At 38.5% G+C, this 14,535-nt stretch overlaps 1 protein-coding gene across 1 annotated transcript in view; it reads left to right on the forward strand.

Annotated features, from left to right (window-relative positions):
* Window positions 1-14,535, forward strand: part of SIK2 (salt-inducible kinase 2) — a gene marked incomplete at its 5' end in the record, with an annotated part of 34,053 nt that overhangs the window by 3,754 nt on the left and 15,764 nt on the right. Inside the window, one exon of the mRNA XM_010015887.1 lies at window positions 6,709-6,870. Coding sequence (XP_010014189.1) covers window positions 6,709-6,870 — 162 coding nt within the window. The remainder of the gene's footprint in view (window positions 1-6,708; window positions 6,871-14,535) is intronic.

Below are 14,535 nucleotides of genomic sequence, written 5' to 3' on the forward strand. Positions count from 1 at the left end.
AAAAGGTACAGTAAAAAAACATTCTACATATATGTAACAGACCTGGTTATGGCAGCCAGGTTGTAACCTTTGAGTTCTCCTTCAGTGTAGCTTGAATAACTGTCATAACTCTAAAGTCAGGCTTATGGTATCTGTTATGCTATTATCAGGTATCTATCTCCAGGGCATTTTGTCTTCCTTGACTGTAGGGTGTGTACACGTCCCAAGTTATTGTTTGAGGTTTTGCTAAGCTATTGAGGCTAGTGTAGCAGTGAAACCCTCTCAAGGAGGGACAGGCTGAATTTTTCCCCAGAACTAGCTATATTTAGCAGTGCTCCTTTTTAAGCCACAAAGAAGAAAGATATAAAATGTGAAGCTAAGTAGTTAAATGCATTTCATTTTGCCCTGCGTTAGTGCCTTTAACTTAACTGACCTGTATTATTTTCAGCTCCTGCACATGCGACAGAATTTGAGTGAGCCTGTGTTCTTCTGACCAAAGATGAGCTTGCTGTTCATAAACTTGTTTGAAATGGTTGACAATCTGCAGAATAGCAAGACAGTGTTCTAATAAGACTGGGATAATAAAATATCAAGAATGTTACACTTCTGTATACAGCATTTTAGCATAGATCTGTTCTAAGGTCTGGTAACTTGTAATATCTTGTGCATTTCTCAGGAATATGGGTTTGGTTGTTTCAGTTTGGCTTCTTTGTGGTGTTTTTCTCTGAAGGTACAGCATGATTTGTTTTATGCTGATTACCATCTGGAGACACTGAATAAGAAGAAAGGGGATTCTGTTTTTCTCACCTTCTAAGCTGCTGTTCTCAAACTAGTGCTAATCTTGAAGCCCAGCCATCAGTTGCAAGCTGGCCTACAACTCTTCCCCCCGCCTTCCCCTTCTGAAATTGTTCCATTCATCTTATTACTTGCCTTGGGAACTACAACATTGGAGGTTGTTTATCTTGCGAGATTTGTATGCAGACTTGCGTAAGTGATAGGCATAAGCCAAAAATCTGTCGAAAAATTACCTTTGTACCCACATCTGGTTAAGTTTGTGTATTTTATGTAGTTTAGAGGTGGCATATCTGAAACATTCTCAGTATTCGGCCAAGATTCTCTAAGTTGCATTAACATGACCAGAAGTGTGATTGTTTTTGCTGCTGCCTTATGTGAGAAAGTAAGGTGGTCATAGGGAAAAGCAAATTAACAGAAGAGTAAAACTTTAATCAGTGCGGGTAGAGATCCTAATAACTTGAATGGTGACTTTCTTTACCTTCCTATTTGTCTTGCCATGAATGAGTCTAGCATGTTCTAGTAGAGTAACAGAAGAAAGGAACAGAAGTGTAACAGAAGAGCAAAAATATTCTCAAAGCTTTTGTAGCTGGAGTATTTCATACATAGAAGTTACAATTGCTTTGTTTAGGAATTGGACTGAGGTGTTAAAGTAACAACCTTTCTTGCTTAATAAAAGCTCATTTCATGAGTTGTATGCTTGATACCCAGGTACTTGAGAGTTCTCATATGCATTTGAGTTCCAGTAACAAAATTGGAATGGCTGAGAAAGTTTCTCTGAAACAGTCAGGCAGAATGAACTCAGAGGGCAATGGAATAGAGTTCAGCATGTAAAGGGCCCTGTTAATTGGAGCACAGAAGAGGTGGAGTCTGGCTGATCTTTATTTTTTGCACTGGGTGGGGGGGGAATGGATTTCATGGAAACAGAACTCAAATGTTCAAAGTCCCTTCTTGTCTCAGTATTTAGTTTTGGTGGGGTTTTTTTTTCCACTTTTAAGTCCTTATCATTGGACTGTTTGTGTCATGAGCTGGATACCATGTCCATGGCAACTCTGATGTAACTGGAAAGTAGAGCAAAGTAGGGTAGTACCTTAAAGTTGAAAAATGACTTCTCAAACTGTATGAGCTCTTCCTCCTTCCTGTCCTGATTGTTCTTGGAGTGTATTGAATTTGCCATGTCAAGTCTAACAATGTGTTAAATAAAGTCTCCCTTTTATGCCATTAGTTTTCAAACCACATAAGTAGCAGGATGCTTTTCTGGAGTCTGGTACCCAAGTGTCAGTGCTATGACTGGTAGTTCATGGACAGAATTATTTTTAACCCCTGTACTAACAGTCTTCATTGCTTCATTGAAATTTTATATATTCAACAGCAAATTTGAATTTGCCTTTTGCCTGTTAATGTCATTGCAGTAAATAACATGTTTAGCCTAAAGGCTTCAAATGCTATTACATTTTAGATTTGTTTTTTTGAAAAGGTCTTCAGACTCAATAAAACATTTGAATTAAAAAGGTTTCAGTTGTGCTTAATACTCTACAGATCTACGAAGTTTTTACCTAGCTGTTTCTGCTGTGTTTTTAAAAGTTCACAGCCAGTCTTGTAACCTTCTTCAGCATCCCTCACCTGAAGTCTCTAAAACAGCTGAGAAGCAGATTATCTGTTAGCTAAACCAACTGCAGTGAACCTGTTCTGAATAGCTAATTCTCATTGGTGACTGTTTGTATTACAAGAATCCAGGCTGCGGAGGGGAAAGCTGACTACTAAGCCTAAACCCAATGTAATTGTTCATCAAAGGGAAAGGGCATATTCAAGCTTTCAGTTATGGTGGTTTTTACCCCCTCTACTAAGCCTTAAGGAGGCAAGTTTGATTGTATAAACCCCTGTACTTACAACCTCAACTTCTCAGCATCTTGTGCCTGTTTAAGTGAAGAATGAACTTGAAGTGTCTCCAGAAATGCTTCCCCATGAAAGAAACATTCAGACATCTCTTTGATTTCTTAAAGTATTAGTATCTAATTATTTCTGTACTTGTAAGAGCCTAGTTTTACGTAGCAGTTTGTCCTGGACAATTTCATACATGCTTTGAGAAGAGATGCAGAAAGCTGGACTGGAATGGGCTTGAGCTGCTATCTGCTGTGTCCCAGCTTTGTCACAGCATCAGCTGCATCACTCTTGGAAATCTCCCTACAGAGAGATTCAGTAATCTTCCTAGACAAAGCTATAGGATCTGAGTTCTTTTAATTATAAAGAATCTTTCTGATGTTAAATGTGAATTTCCCTAGCTGAAATTCTAACTAATTATTAGTGCTCCTGTTAATAGGCATTTCTAAGAAATACAGTCTGTCCCCTAATAAGGTATTATTTGTTCCTCTCTAAGCTTGAACCAGATGAGTGATGTCTTGACTGCCTAACACTGAACCCACATCTCAGGAGAGTTGAGGTCAAAAGGGATTTGTAGGGAATGTCTAGTCCAGCCCTGCAGCTCAAAGCAGGCTCAACCAGAGCAGGTTGCTCAGGACCATGGATGGAGGCTACAATCTCTAGCCAGCCTATTCCAGCATTTGACCACCTGCACAGAAACAAACTTTCTTGGGTTTAAATTAAATTTCCTGTTTCAGTTGGATGCCTTTGTTGAGAAAAGTGGCTCAGATGTCTTCCTCCTGTCAAGTTATTTATATGCACAATAATATTACCTTCTACACATTGTCTTCCCCAGCCTGAACACCTACAGCTCTTTCAGCCTCCCCTTGTATGACAATCGCTTCAGTCCCTTAATCATTGTACTGGGTTGGGCTTAAACTATGACAATCGTCTTCATTATCTTTCATTGTGCTTGCTTTGGTATGTACTCTTTAAAAGAGCCTTAACATACCAAACTTAAGATGCGTACCATTGTCTACCTAAATGAAGAACCATACTTTAAATGAAAAGCGTTGACCGCTGGGTTTGCCAGACAATGTCTCAGAGTCATGTGTTTTGAAGTAAACACATCTTAAGCTTTTGATTGTCCAGTAAATTAATGTACTTTGGACTACTGAGGAGGCTGGACAGGAAACTGCCTTGTGAAGAAAGTCCTGCTGCTTTCTGCTGTGGATCCCACTGAATCTAAGATAGTTTCTGGTTTCTGTTTAATTCTAGAAAATGGCAAAAAACCCTATCATAGAAACATGTTGAAACAGAGGGTATGACATGAGCTTAAGATTTGTCCAAGGATATCTTTATGAAAGCGTAAGTAGCTTTGCTATTTAAGTCTTTGCAAGGTACAAGAGGGTGCTTTGCTCTAGGTACCTGCATTAAAAACTAGAGAGTCGTGGTTCTTAGCTTCAGAGGTATATACACACATACTCAAACAGTGTCCAGATTCCAGCTATGTGGCAGAATGTCTGTAGCAAACTTCAGCTGTCTTAAAGCGGTTTCTGTCACCCAGAGGCTGGCATGATGCCTGTATCCCAGACTTTCCTATTTGCAAGCTAATTCATGCACAAACAGTATCCTTGCATGTACCTTCACATATTCAGATACACTGTCATATGCACTACTTTTACAGAAGAGGAGGAGGAGTACTTCAGACTAAATGACCTAATCTGTGAAGACTACTAGATTTGGTGCAATACTTCAGGGCAAAGTGGTTTGGAATCTTTAAATAAGTCCTGACAGACTGGATCCATAAAAGCAAATGACACGCTTGGATTCATTAACTTGTTTGCTGCATTGCTAACAAATTATAGATTAACAGCTTAAAGAGCTGGCTTGTATTCATTGTAATTTAGTTTGTGCCTTTGATATCTGACTTCACCTTGATATCATATGATCTGTCAGTCACTTTGTGACTGAATGATATTTAGCTTGCAAATATTATGATCTCCTTTTACTACCAGGCTTTTGTTTATTCTTATGCTTTGCCAAGTTAAACCATCTGAAGTGTATTAAGACTTAGGTAGGTTAGAAACTCTGAGGAGTTTTCAGATCTGCAGGTTCCAGAGATCAGATCTAATATGCTTTGCTTAAAAATTTGTTTTGAGGGATGCTGATATGAGTGTACTGCAACTGAGGTCTCTAGTCTGTCACTTCATGTTGTTCAGGATCATCCACCTCTGTGCTTGCAGTACATGCTTGCAAGGTAGTAGCAGCAGTGCATGAAATCCTTCCAATCCTGCCACGAGTAAAACAAAGTTGTTTCTTTGGTAATGGAGTAAGGAACTTTTTCCAAAATGATCTCTCTATAAAATATCTTTGAAATAAGCCTGTTTTACTGAACATATTAAGAAGATGTTGTATTATTGATTGCATTTGCTTGTTTAAACTGTATAAGTGAAAATACGATTTGGAATTCACTTTGATAATCAAAATGACACTGTCTGAAGCACTTAATGGCAGCATAGTCTAGTGACCCAAGTGGCAGGAGAGAACTCGGGGTGTATAATAATACAAGGTCAGTAAAATGGTTAGGTTTATACAATCCAAAAATAAATACCTTCTTTTCCATGTTTCTCTGAATAATTGCAAAAATCTTCAAGGTGTGTTGGTGGCTCTGTGCCCCCTCCTCTTGAACAACATATTTCTTTGTCCTTATCTGTAGTAACAATGAAGCAGAAGTGCACAATCAGCAAAGTTTTACTGGAAACATATTTTCAGGTTTTAGAGTGTGTTTAAAGCAAGCTGCTCAGGCCTTTTCTGCTTGTTGTAAAGAAAGCAGAAAAGCTTAAATGAAAATATCACAAGCACTTATAAATCCCATAACCAATATTTTATTAACAAAAACCCCACACCCTAACAAAGCCAGGTATTCTGGATCACTGGGATCACGTAACTAGTATAGAAGATAGGACAAATCATTTTACTTGTGGAATTTTCAATGATTCTTAAAACCAAACAGAAGTAGGGTCAAAACCTCCATAACATCATGCTCACTTTTCAACTTGTGGAAGCAGCTGTTTTAACCTGTTAATTGAGTTCAGACAGAAATGTTTGTGTCAGCTGGTCTGTAAATGATGATTCCTGTTCATGGAACTTTCTCTATTAATGATAATTAGGAGGGGCTGGCAGAAGCTCTAGCAGTTTAGTTCTTGCTCACTGTTTATGTTTAACTTTAGTACTTAGGTGTGATGCAGCAAGCGGTTGGAGATTGCTACATGTATATACGCTCAGCCTTTGCTTGTGGTCACTGGGTACAGCATCTATATTGCTGCACCTTGGCCATTAACCGCATTCCTTGCAGGATGTTGAAGGCAATTCTGAAACCATCCTAACAGTTCATTCTTTGATTTTATGCCTTGTAAGAAAAAGAATAGAATTGGCTATAGAAGCTCTTTCTGTCAAGACTCTCACAGCTGCTGCTTTGCTTGTTTTTGTTCCTGGGGATAAATGAAGACTTCAGTTTCAGAGCTATCATTTGTTTCAGGGCTAACATTAGTTTTTACAACATAATGAAATATCAAAACAAAATGTTCTTTCTGCTTGTGATGCATGAAGACAAGAGAGAGGTCAGGATGGGTACCTTATGGGAACTTGTTTTATTTACAGGGATAACGTACTCTTAGCTACCACACAGCTTCTCTTGAGGCTTTAGAGGGAGAAGTGTGGTGTGAAGCTTACATGAACTGATAAGCAGCTAAAGCTTAAAGAACCTCATGACTGTGAAGCCAGTTATTCCAAGTATTCCCCATTCCACAGGAGTAGCATTATATGAAAGTATTTATCAGAATAATTAGGTAACTATAAAAGAAGGAACAGAGAGTAGAGTTTCATTACACAACAGCTTTTTTCTTATCCTTTCTCCATTCTTTTGGAGGAGAGGGTGAGAGAATAAAGAGTTGGAAACTGGGATTGGCTGAAATACTTTTTGAGTTTTCTGATGCTAATTATTTTAAGAGAAATCATTTCGTTTCAGGGTTGTTGCTTGCTGTCTAACCATTTAAACCTGCTTTATTGTAACAGATTACCTCGCCAGCCACGGCCGTCTAAGTGAGTCTGAGGCCAGGCGCAAATTCTGGCAGATTCTCTCAGCAGTGGAGTATTGCCATGGCCGAAAGATTGTTCACCGTGACCTGAAGGCTGAAAATCTTTTGCTTGACAACAACATGAACATCAAAATAGCAGGTACGCAGAATGCAGATGATGTTTAATAACACCTTATTTTTACAAAGGCCGTTCCAGTAATTCAGTTGCTGCTGCCCAAGATATCCTGCTGTGCTTAAGGTACAGAAAATCGGAGTGGTAACACATGTAATATTTTTGCGTTACGGACATCACAGTATATGTAACTAAAATAATTCCTAGATTAGCTCTATTATACTTTCAGGAAAAAGGAAATAATTTTTAGAGTGATAGTCATTTTTTGGTGGGTGTCATAACATGTCTATAATGCTGCCAGATGTTCAGGTTAAAACAGAGTTAATCAAATAACTTCTTTCAACATTAGAAAAACTCAAAATGGAAGCTTATTGATTTTTTTCTTTTTGCATGCATGATTTCATTTTAATTATAAATTTAGACACAGCAGATGTTGCTAGCAATGGAAATCATTTTGGTGGTTGTCAACTCATTACAATTCCATGAATCTTTCCATACTGACTTTAGCCTAGCGACACTTGGAATGGGAAAGCTAGATAAAAGCTCAATTTGGAGGACTGTTGAACTTCAGTCATCAGTAATATGGGAGCAAGAAAGGAAGGCTAACTACTGTAAGAGCTGGTTTGTGTAGCAGTAAGCTTGCTAGTTCTGAGAAAGAAGTGTAATATTTAGTCGATAAGGCTGAGAAGTCCCAACTCAAACCATTCTATGATTTCTGAATTGTAGATCACTGCTGGATTATTTTACCCTTAAATTTACTCTCTGGCATCTCTGAAAAGGACGAACTGAAAATGTATCTTGATCTCAGCTGCTTTCTGTAAGGATAAAATTGCAGAAAAGCATTAAATGTACCAGCAGCCCTCTAAAAGATTCACTCTTTTTTGTCTATTGATTATATAGACGGTGTCCTTAAAGATTTTAAAGGAAAAGTTAACACCTGTTTAACTTGTTAACATCTGTCACAAACATTCACCCCTCTCTCTGCAATACCACAGCAAACATTGGGAAGACTAGGCAATTAATTCTGGGGATTAACTTCACTCTCAGGAAAAATCTTTTAAATCCTTTCAAATCATCTTAACAGGATGTGAAATCTACAGAGTCTTTTAAAATAAGCACTCATCTTTGAGATAAAAAGTACTGTATATGTTTGTTGCTTTTGTACTGACCTTTGATTTTCTATGTACATTTAACACATTCATTCCTGTTCCTTTACCACCACATTCCCACCTCTGGCATCTTTTTCACATGGTTTAAGAGTTTACAGAAAGGTTAAGTAATGCACAAACTAAAACTGAGGAGAAAGTACAGCTATGTGATTACCAGAACCATGATTTTCATAGAGTGTTAGGCTACTGTTTGTTGTCAAATCTGATTGTAAGGCAGGGATTTTTGGGGGAGAAGGAAGAGTGTGGAAAACAGATTCTCTAGAGCTAGAGAGGGAAGCCTATTAATCTGTTCTTTGGCACGTTCTCTGTATTTCATGGCTCTTTAGCATCTCAGAGTGGGAATTTTACAGCAGCTTCATAAAAGCTGTAAAAATTGTTATTTAATGCTTTATACAAATTAATAGCAGAGCTTTTGCAGTAGCCTCTTTTTCATTTCATTTGATATTAAACTGTTTATGGTTATCTTTTAATTTTCTCTATACTCTGCTGTGGGCTTTTGTTTTAATGTTAAACTGTAAAAATATTAACAGCTACCATCAGCTGAGAAGGGTTTTGCAACTGTTGTAGCGGTAAGATGCAGTTCTGGTATACGTTCTTATTTAGGGCATTTGATACCTGAAGAAAGCTAAAGAAACAGTTCGGGATGGAGATGATGTCTGGACTTTAAAACAAAGTGACCCAAGTAATAACTAATAACATTGACATAGAATTGGTGGTGATGTCTCAGAATTCTGAAAACTAATAGGGCCACCCACACTGTTAGCTCACAGCTGTTGGTAAATAGGCTGTGAATTTGAAAGTAAACGGGTTTAGGTACTGTCTTGAGATTCAATATAGCCAGTTCATCAGCACCACCATTTGTAGGGCATTTCTACTTTTCTCATTTCTGATAAACTTGCGTTTATTTCTAGCAGCTACTGACAACCATAGCACCTGGAGATCTATGATTGACATACAACTGTATTTACCAGGACAATGTATGGCTTCAGTAAATACCATGTCTAAGGGCAACAAGTCACATGGACCCCACTTACTATGAGTAACTGAACTAAAGATAAGGGAATTTTTGTGCTATTGTTCATCTATGTATTCTTTCCCTGCCTTCTGATCTGCCACTCCTCTCCCCATTTTCACCACCACATTCTATCCCTTCTAATTTCTCTTCCTCCACCTCAGTGTTCTGCACTGCAGCTTGTCATGTTCAGCCTAGCTAGATTTTAGAACTCCTCAGGTCTCAACGATACTGGAGCAGGGCTGTATTCAGAAGTATGCTTATCATGGATGTCCTCAGCACTGCAGGGATGAGGTTCCCTGCCTCTCTGAACACTGCAGAGCAAACATGACACAGGCTCACAAAAACACTACTTCAAAGGCATCTCAGGAGACCTGTTAACCAAAGAAAGGTGAGAGACATGGACTGTTCCACTGCAGGGAATTTCAATGCACAGGTTCTCCAGGGACTCAAAAAAAAAACCAATTGATAAATTATAGTTACTAGATTCCACCAGCTGCTGCTGTCTCTTTCCTCCTCTTAGTTTTTTTGTGCTCTGTATTACAGAACGTTAATTACAGGTGTCTGTGTGTAAATGATCACATTAACTGGCAGTGATTTATATGGTCGGATTCTTTCATGTATTTTTGTCAAGCTTTATCAGGTTGATAGCAATTCCTGTACCTAGCTTTGGTGATAAAGTAGCTGGAGGACAGTTGTGACTGCTAGAAACTTTTGTAGTGATTTGTGCTGAGTCAATTGTTTTATTTTTCTACGTAAAGAAGACAGATGATGAGTTCCACAGAATGGTTTCTTTGTGATTTTGGAGTTACCTGGTGCTGTGCAGGTCCCTGAGAACCGTCTCTTCCAGTGGTTCATATTGCTTATGGTTCATTTATCAAACTGTGGAAGAACAAAGGGCAGCCAGGATCACAACTCTGATAGCTAGAATTACACACTAATTTGAATTAATGTAGCAATTGAAAAACAACACAGTAGAAGATGAATCATTTTGATAGAAAGCTCTGCAGTGTCAGTGTTTGCATTGGGCCCCAGCACTATGTACAGGGCTGTCCCTTGCTGATTGCTCCAAGCAGCTATAAAATCCACATAGATACTCCTGTCCATTACAAGCTCTTCCTAATTTCCAGTGGACCTCTTGATTCATTCTGATGCTTCTAAGGCTTTTCTTGAAGCTTTTACTATTTAAAACATTTTTTAGTCAAATACAGAATAAACTAAGGTTAAAAAGGAGTCTTCCTAAAGCTGTGAGCTGATGACACTACCACCTTTTATGCTTAAACAAAAGGAGGCTGGACTGAAATGTAATAGTTTCATGTTAATACTGTTTTATAAGGAAGAGAATAGATAGAATTCAAAGGATCTTTCTTTTCAGTCTTAGTAACAGGACAAGAAAGAGAGGATGAGTAAAGATCTTGAGGTGAGAGCTTTGAGAGACTGTTACTTTCTAGAAGATACTAGGTAGTTGGGATCAAAAGCCTCAAACTTAAATTATAGCATGCATAACATAAAAGAAGGTATTAATCAGATAAAATGTCCACTGAGAAGGTTGCAGGTGAGGAAATCAGGTTTGACATCGAATTTGTTTTTAGCACTTGCAAGGTAAACCTTCTTTGTTCTTCTCAAAGTTATTGCCTGTAGAAAGCTGGATTGTTCCTGTATCGTTTTGGTGTTTTTCAAAGGAATCATATGGACTGGATTTCAGTTACTGGTCACTGTTACTCTATGCTGTCATCAAATAAACCTCGCTCATTGTCTGCACAATGAAACATCTGTGCACTTGTGAAAATTAAATCCAGCTTCAAACTGAGGATGGAAGAGTGAGCTTCTCTCTGTATACTTCCAGCCCCACAAAACTGTCAGATTAAGATGCCTTTATAGATGTCTGCAGAAATCATGCCATCTTGATGGTAAAGGTACTGTGTTTGAACCAGATCAGGTAGGAGACTGTTATTTTGAAGTAGGTTGTAGCGCTGGTTTGTCTTGCTGGTGGACAGTAAAATATGCATTGACGTCAGAACTGGCTGATCAGCATTCAGTTCATGAAGTGGGTCAGGTTTGTTTCTAACACACTTGTACCTTTCCTTTATCAGTACCTCTCTCCCGATTATCTCCTTTGCTTACATTACTATTATAACAAAAGATCCATAACGCTGTATAAAGCCAGGCAGATTGAATTCTGTTGGTGATTTTAGGAGAATGCATTAATTATAGCTCTGAAGCTAGTATCCCTTCTAAAGGATTTTTAGAGGTACAAATTAGAGACTACCTCATATTGCTAGATGCACAGCAGAAGTTGTAGTGGCTCTGGCAGGGAGGTTCCATTTCTCAAATTGCAAACGGGTCTGAAATCTTAGTCTGTTTCCATTTTTAACAGGAAAGCAGATTCCATTTAAATGATGTATGTTCAAAAAATTATACCTTCTAAAATCAAGATTATTCTAAAGGGGGTAATGAGATTGAGAAAGAAAATACCACAAATGTTGAGAGCCAATATTTGCAGATTGCACAAACACAGAGTTTATTCAACTGAACACAATGCTGCAAATGATCGTATTTTTTTAACGTGCAGATTCAGGCAAATGTTAAGATGATCACTGCATTATATAATCTCAGTCTTCGGGTAATGAGTCCAATTTCAGTCCTTTCAGAATTCTGTGGCTGGCATATGTTTTTTTGAGGGCTGGCACATTTTTCCGTTAAACATCACTAATGGTCTTAAAATCTGTTTCTCTGGAATGAGAAATTTTAACAATGTTCTTCAGTTAAAAACAATTACCTTTGATCCAGAGTGATTACGGTAGATCACCAATTGCAAAGTAGCAACAAGGTGAAGTCGGGGGGAGAGAATGAGAGGCTAGTGATTGTTTTATTTTTAATTGAATCCTGGCCATTCTAACACTCCAAAAAGTGGGACAACTAAACTGACAGTGTGATAATTAAAGATTGAGGAAGCCCAATGGACCAAGCATCGCGTATCCTATCTGAATCCTGAACTTTTTCTTTGAAATGGTTTTCGTGGGTATTACGAATTCTTGAGTTCTTAACAAATGATTTAATGTCCTTTGAAGATTCAATTGTAGAAAGCGTAATGGAAACAAAAAAAGGTAACTGTAATAATTTATGTACCCTAACAAATAATGCTGATCTCGCTGCACAGGTAATTATTTTGTCCAACAATAGAATATAATTTGATTTCTAAAGATAAGAGCAGATTGCTGAGATGTGCAACACTGGTTTTAAGTCCTGTGTTGCATGAAAAAGTCCAGTATGAACTAGGAGGTATCTGGCTTTTACTGTGCTTTGTATCATCAATGCATGCTATTTTCTCAGCAGAAGTTCATAACTGAAAAATCCTGGCGTTCCTTTCCCACATAAAAGGGAAGAAATTAAAGTTGTAGAATTGCAGATTAAAGACAGAATAAAGGAACTGTTTTCCAAGTTTATAAGATACAATCTCCCAGACAAGGTACACAGACTCATGAGGAATTCTACTGATCCATCTAGTAGTGACAGGGAGAGTATACCATTTTCTGCAGTCTATTCCCCTCATGCTTGTCCCTACCCCCAAGCCCCAGCAGCCGATATCATTAGATTAGTGCTTATACAGAGTGCATCCTTGGCTGCTGTGTCTATTATCAGTGTATAGGCCTTTCATTTGTGGATTTGCCTAATAAAACTTGATCATCTAAGCTGTCACAAGACCATCAGATGTGAGTCAATTGCTGTTCCAGTCAGGTACTGTCTCAACAGCATAAGTTCTGTAATTCTATTGCTCAGATAGGGAAGAGCCTTGCAGGGATGATGCTGTTCAGTTCCAAGATGTCCTTGCTCTTGAGCTACTTTTGGTAACCATAAATAAAACTATTGGGTGTTATGAAATTAAGCCTGTAAAGATAATAGTAAAAAAAATCCCATATCCTAATTGTAGCATAAACCTGAAGCTTCTCTTATATTCACCAGTCATACTTCAAGACTGTTCCGTCTTTTGCTGTTCAGATTTGTCCATGTTTCTTATTGAAGTGGCTTCCACGTGTTCATGTTCACCAAATCACTAACTTTAAATCCCATCTGGATAGTTTCACTTTCTTAGGAATTGACATCTTGCGTATTTCCAAGCAGGTCATGCTTTCTATAGCTGTGCTTACAAATGTATGTACTTGTGAATCTGATACAAAGATTTATGAGGGTGGCACCTGAGTAGGAGCTGCAGTTCAGAGATATTGATATTTATCTGCAGTACTAAGAGGATGTTGAAAATCTGACAAATTTAAGCTAAATGAAAGGAGAGATCAGATTTAATGACACCTACACAGAGGGCAAAATGCTTCTGAGAGAAGAAATTGCTTCATGTCTCCTGAAGTATTGTCAAGGTTGCCAAGCCAATTATGTGTGAAGAAAAGCCTCCTCAAAGAGAATAAAAAAAACTCACAACAAAAGTCTAGCTGTGATAGGAAAAAGGCAGGTGACATACAGTGATTGGGGGGTTTTTTTGGTAGAAGATTTTGCTGTTTCCCCCGTTACTACAGCTGAAGTTGCAGTTGTTTGGGAACTGAAGGAGGATGGAAAAGGAAGGATGGCATGAACGTGTTTTTGTATGTAGACTCAGAATCTGAACTGACCTTGGCCATTTGTACCTCCAGAGTATGGTGACATGCCAGGATGCCATTGCGTAACTGTTCATGCAACTGTCGGGCAGTCTGTGTGCTTGCAAAGCATGACACTCTTATGGATGTCATGTGTCTGACCTTCAAATAGTCTTTCTGGCATTGGAGCCTTCTTACTCATAGGCAGTGGGGCTTCTCTTTATGAATGAACGCAAAAGTTCATTGCTCTTAGACGGGGTATCTGATTTTCTGACTTTGAGCTAAATACAGTGACCTTGGGCTGATGTTGGAGATTTAACTTCTTGAGGGTGCCACATGTACCAGATATCAGTGCTGCACTGTATTAACGTGCCTTTGAGGTATTCAGCGATTGATAGTACTAAATCAAGGGCCTGATTACTGTTTATCAACACCGCCGACTTTCACATGATTCCTCGAGTCACACCAGCCTGCGGTAATACTCTGCAGGAGCCTGGTTAGCTACAAGGGTAAAAGCATAATTACGTTAAGAAACTCTCTCTCCTTGAGAACTTCTCCTTCATTGCTTTAGAATTACCAGTATTTGTTGTCACAGAGAACATATAGGGTGGCCTGCACTGCAAGTGAAATAGAGGACTAAGCGGTACAGAGTGGTAATGCTGGCAGCAACAGGGAGAAATGTTGGTTTCATTGAATTCCATGAGAAAACACTAGACTTCAGCAGAGCTATTATTTTGATTCATGGTATGAACAGGTGTATCCAAACACTGTGCTCCAAAGGCCTTTATTAAAAGCCTGATGAATAAGAGCCTTGTGTATAAATACTGAGGATTGTCATGAAAGGAGTGTATTCAGAATGGGTATCTGCAGTGGATGCTGGCAGGAAGAGTAAAGAATGCTGAAGAAAATAATGCATGCACTAAGC

The sequence above is a fragment of the Nestor notabilis genome, unplaced genomic scaffold (genome assembly GCF_000696875.1).
Source record: "Nestor notabilis isolate BGI_N333 unplaced genomic scaffold, ASM69687v1 scaffold8726, whole genome shotgun sequence".
Taxonomy (NCBI): Eukaryota; Metazoa; Chordata; class Aves; order Psittaciformes; family Psittacidae; genus Nestor; species Nestor notabilis.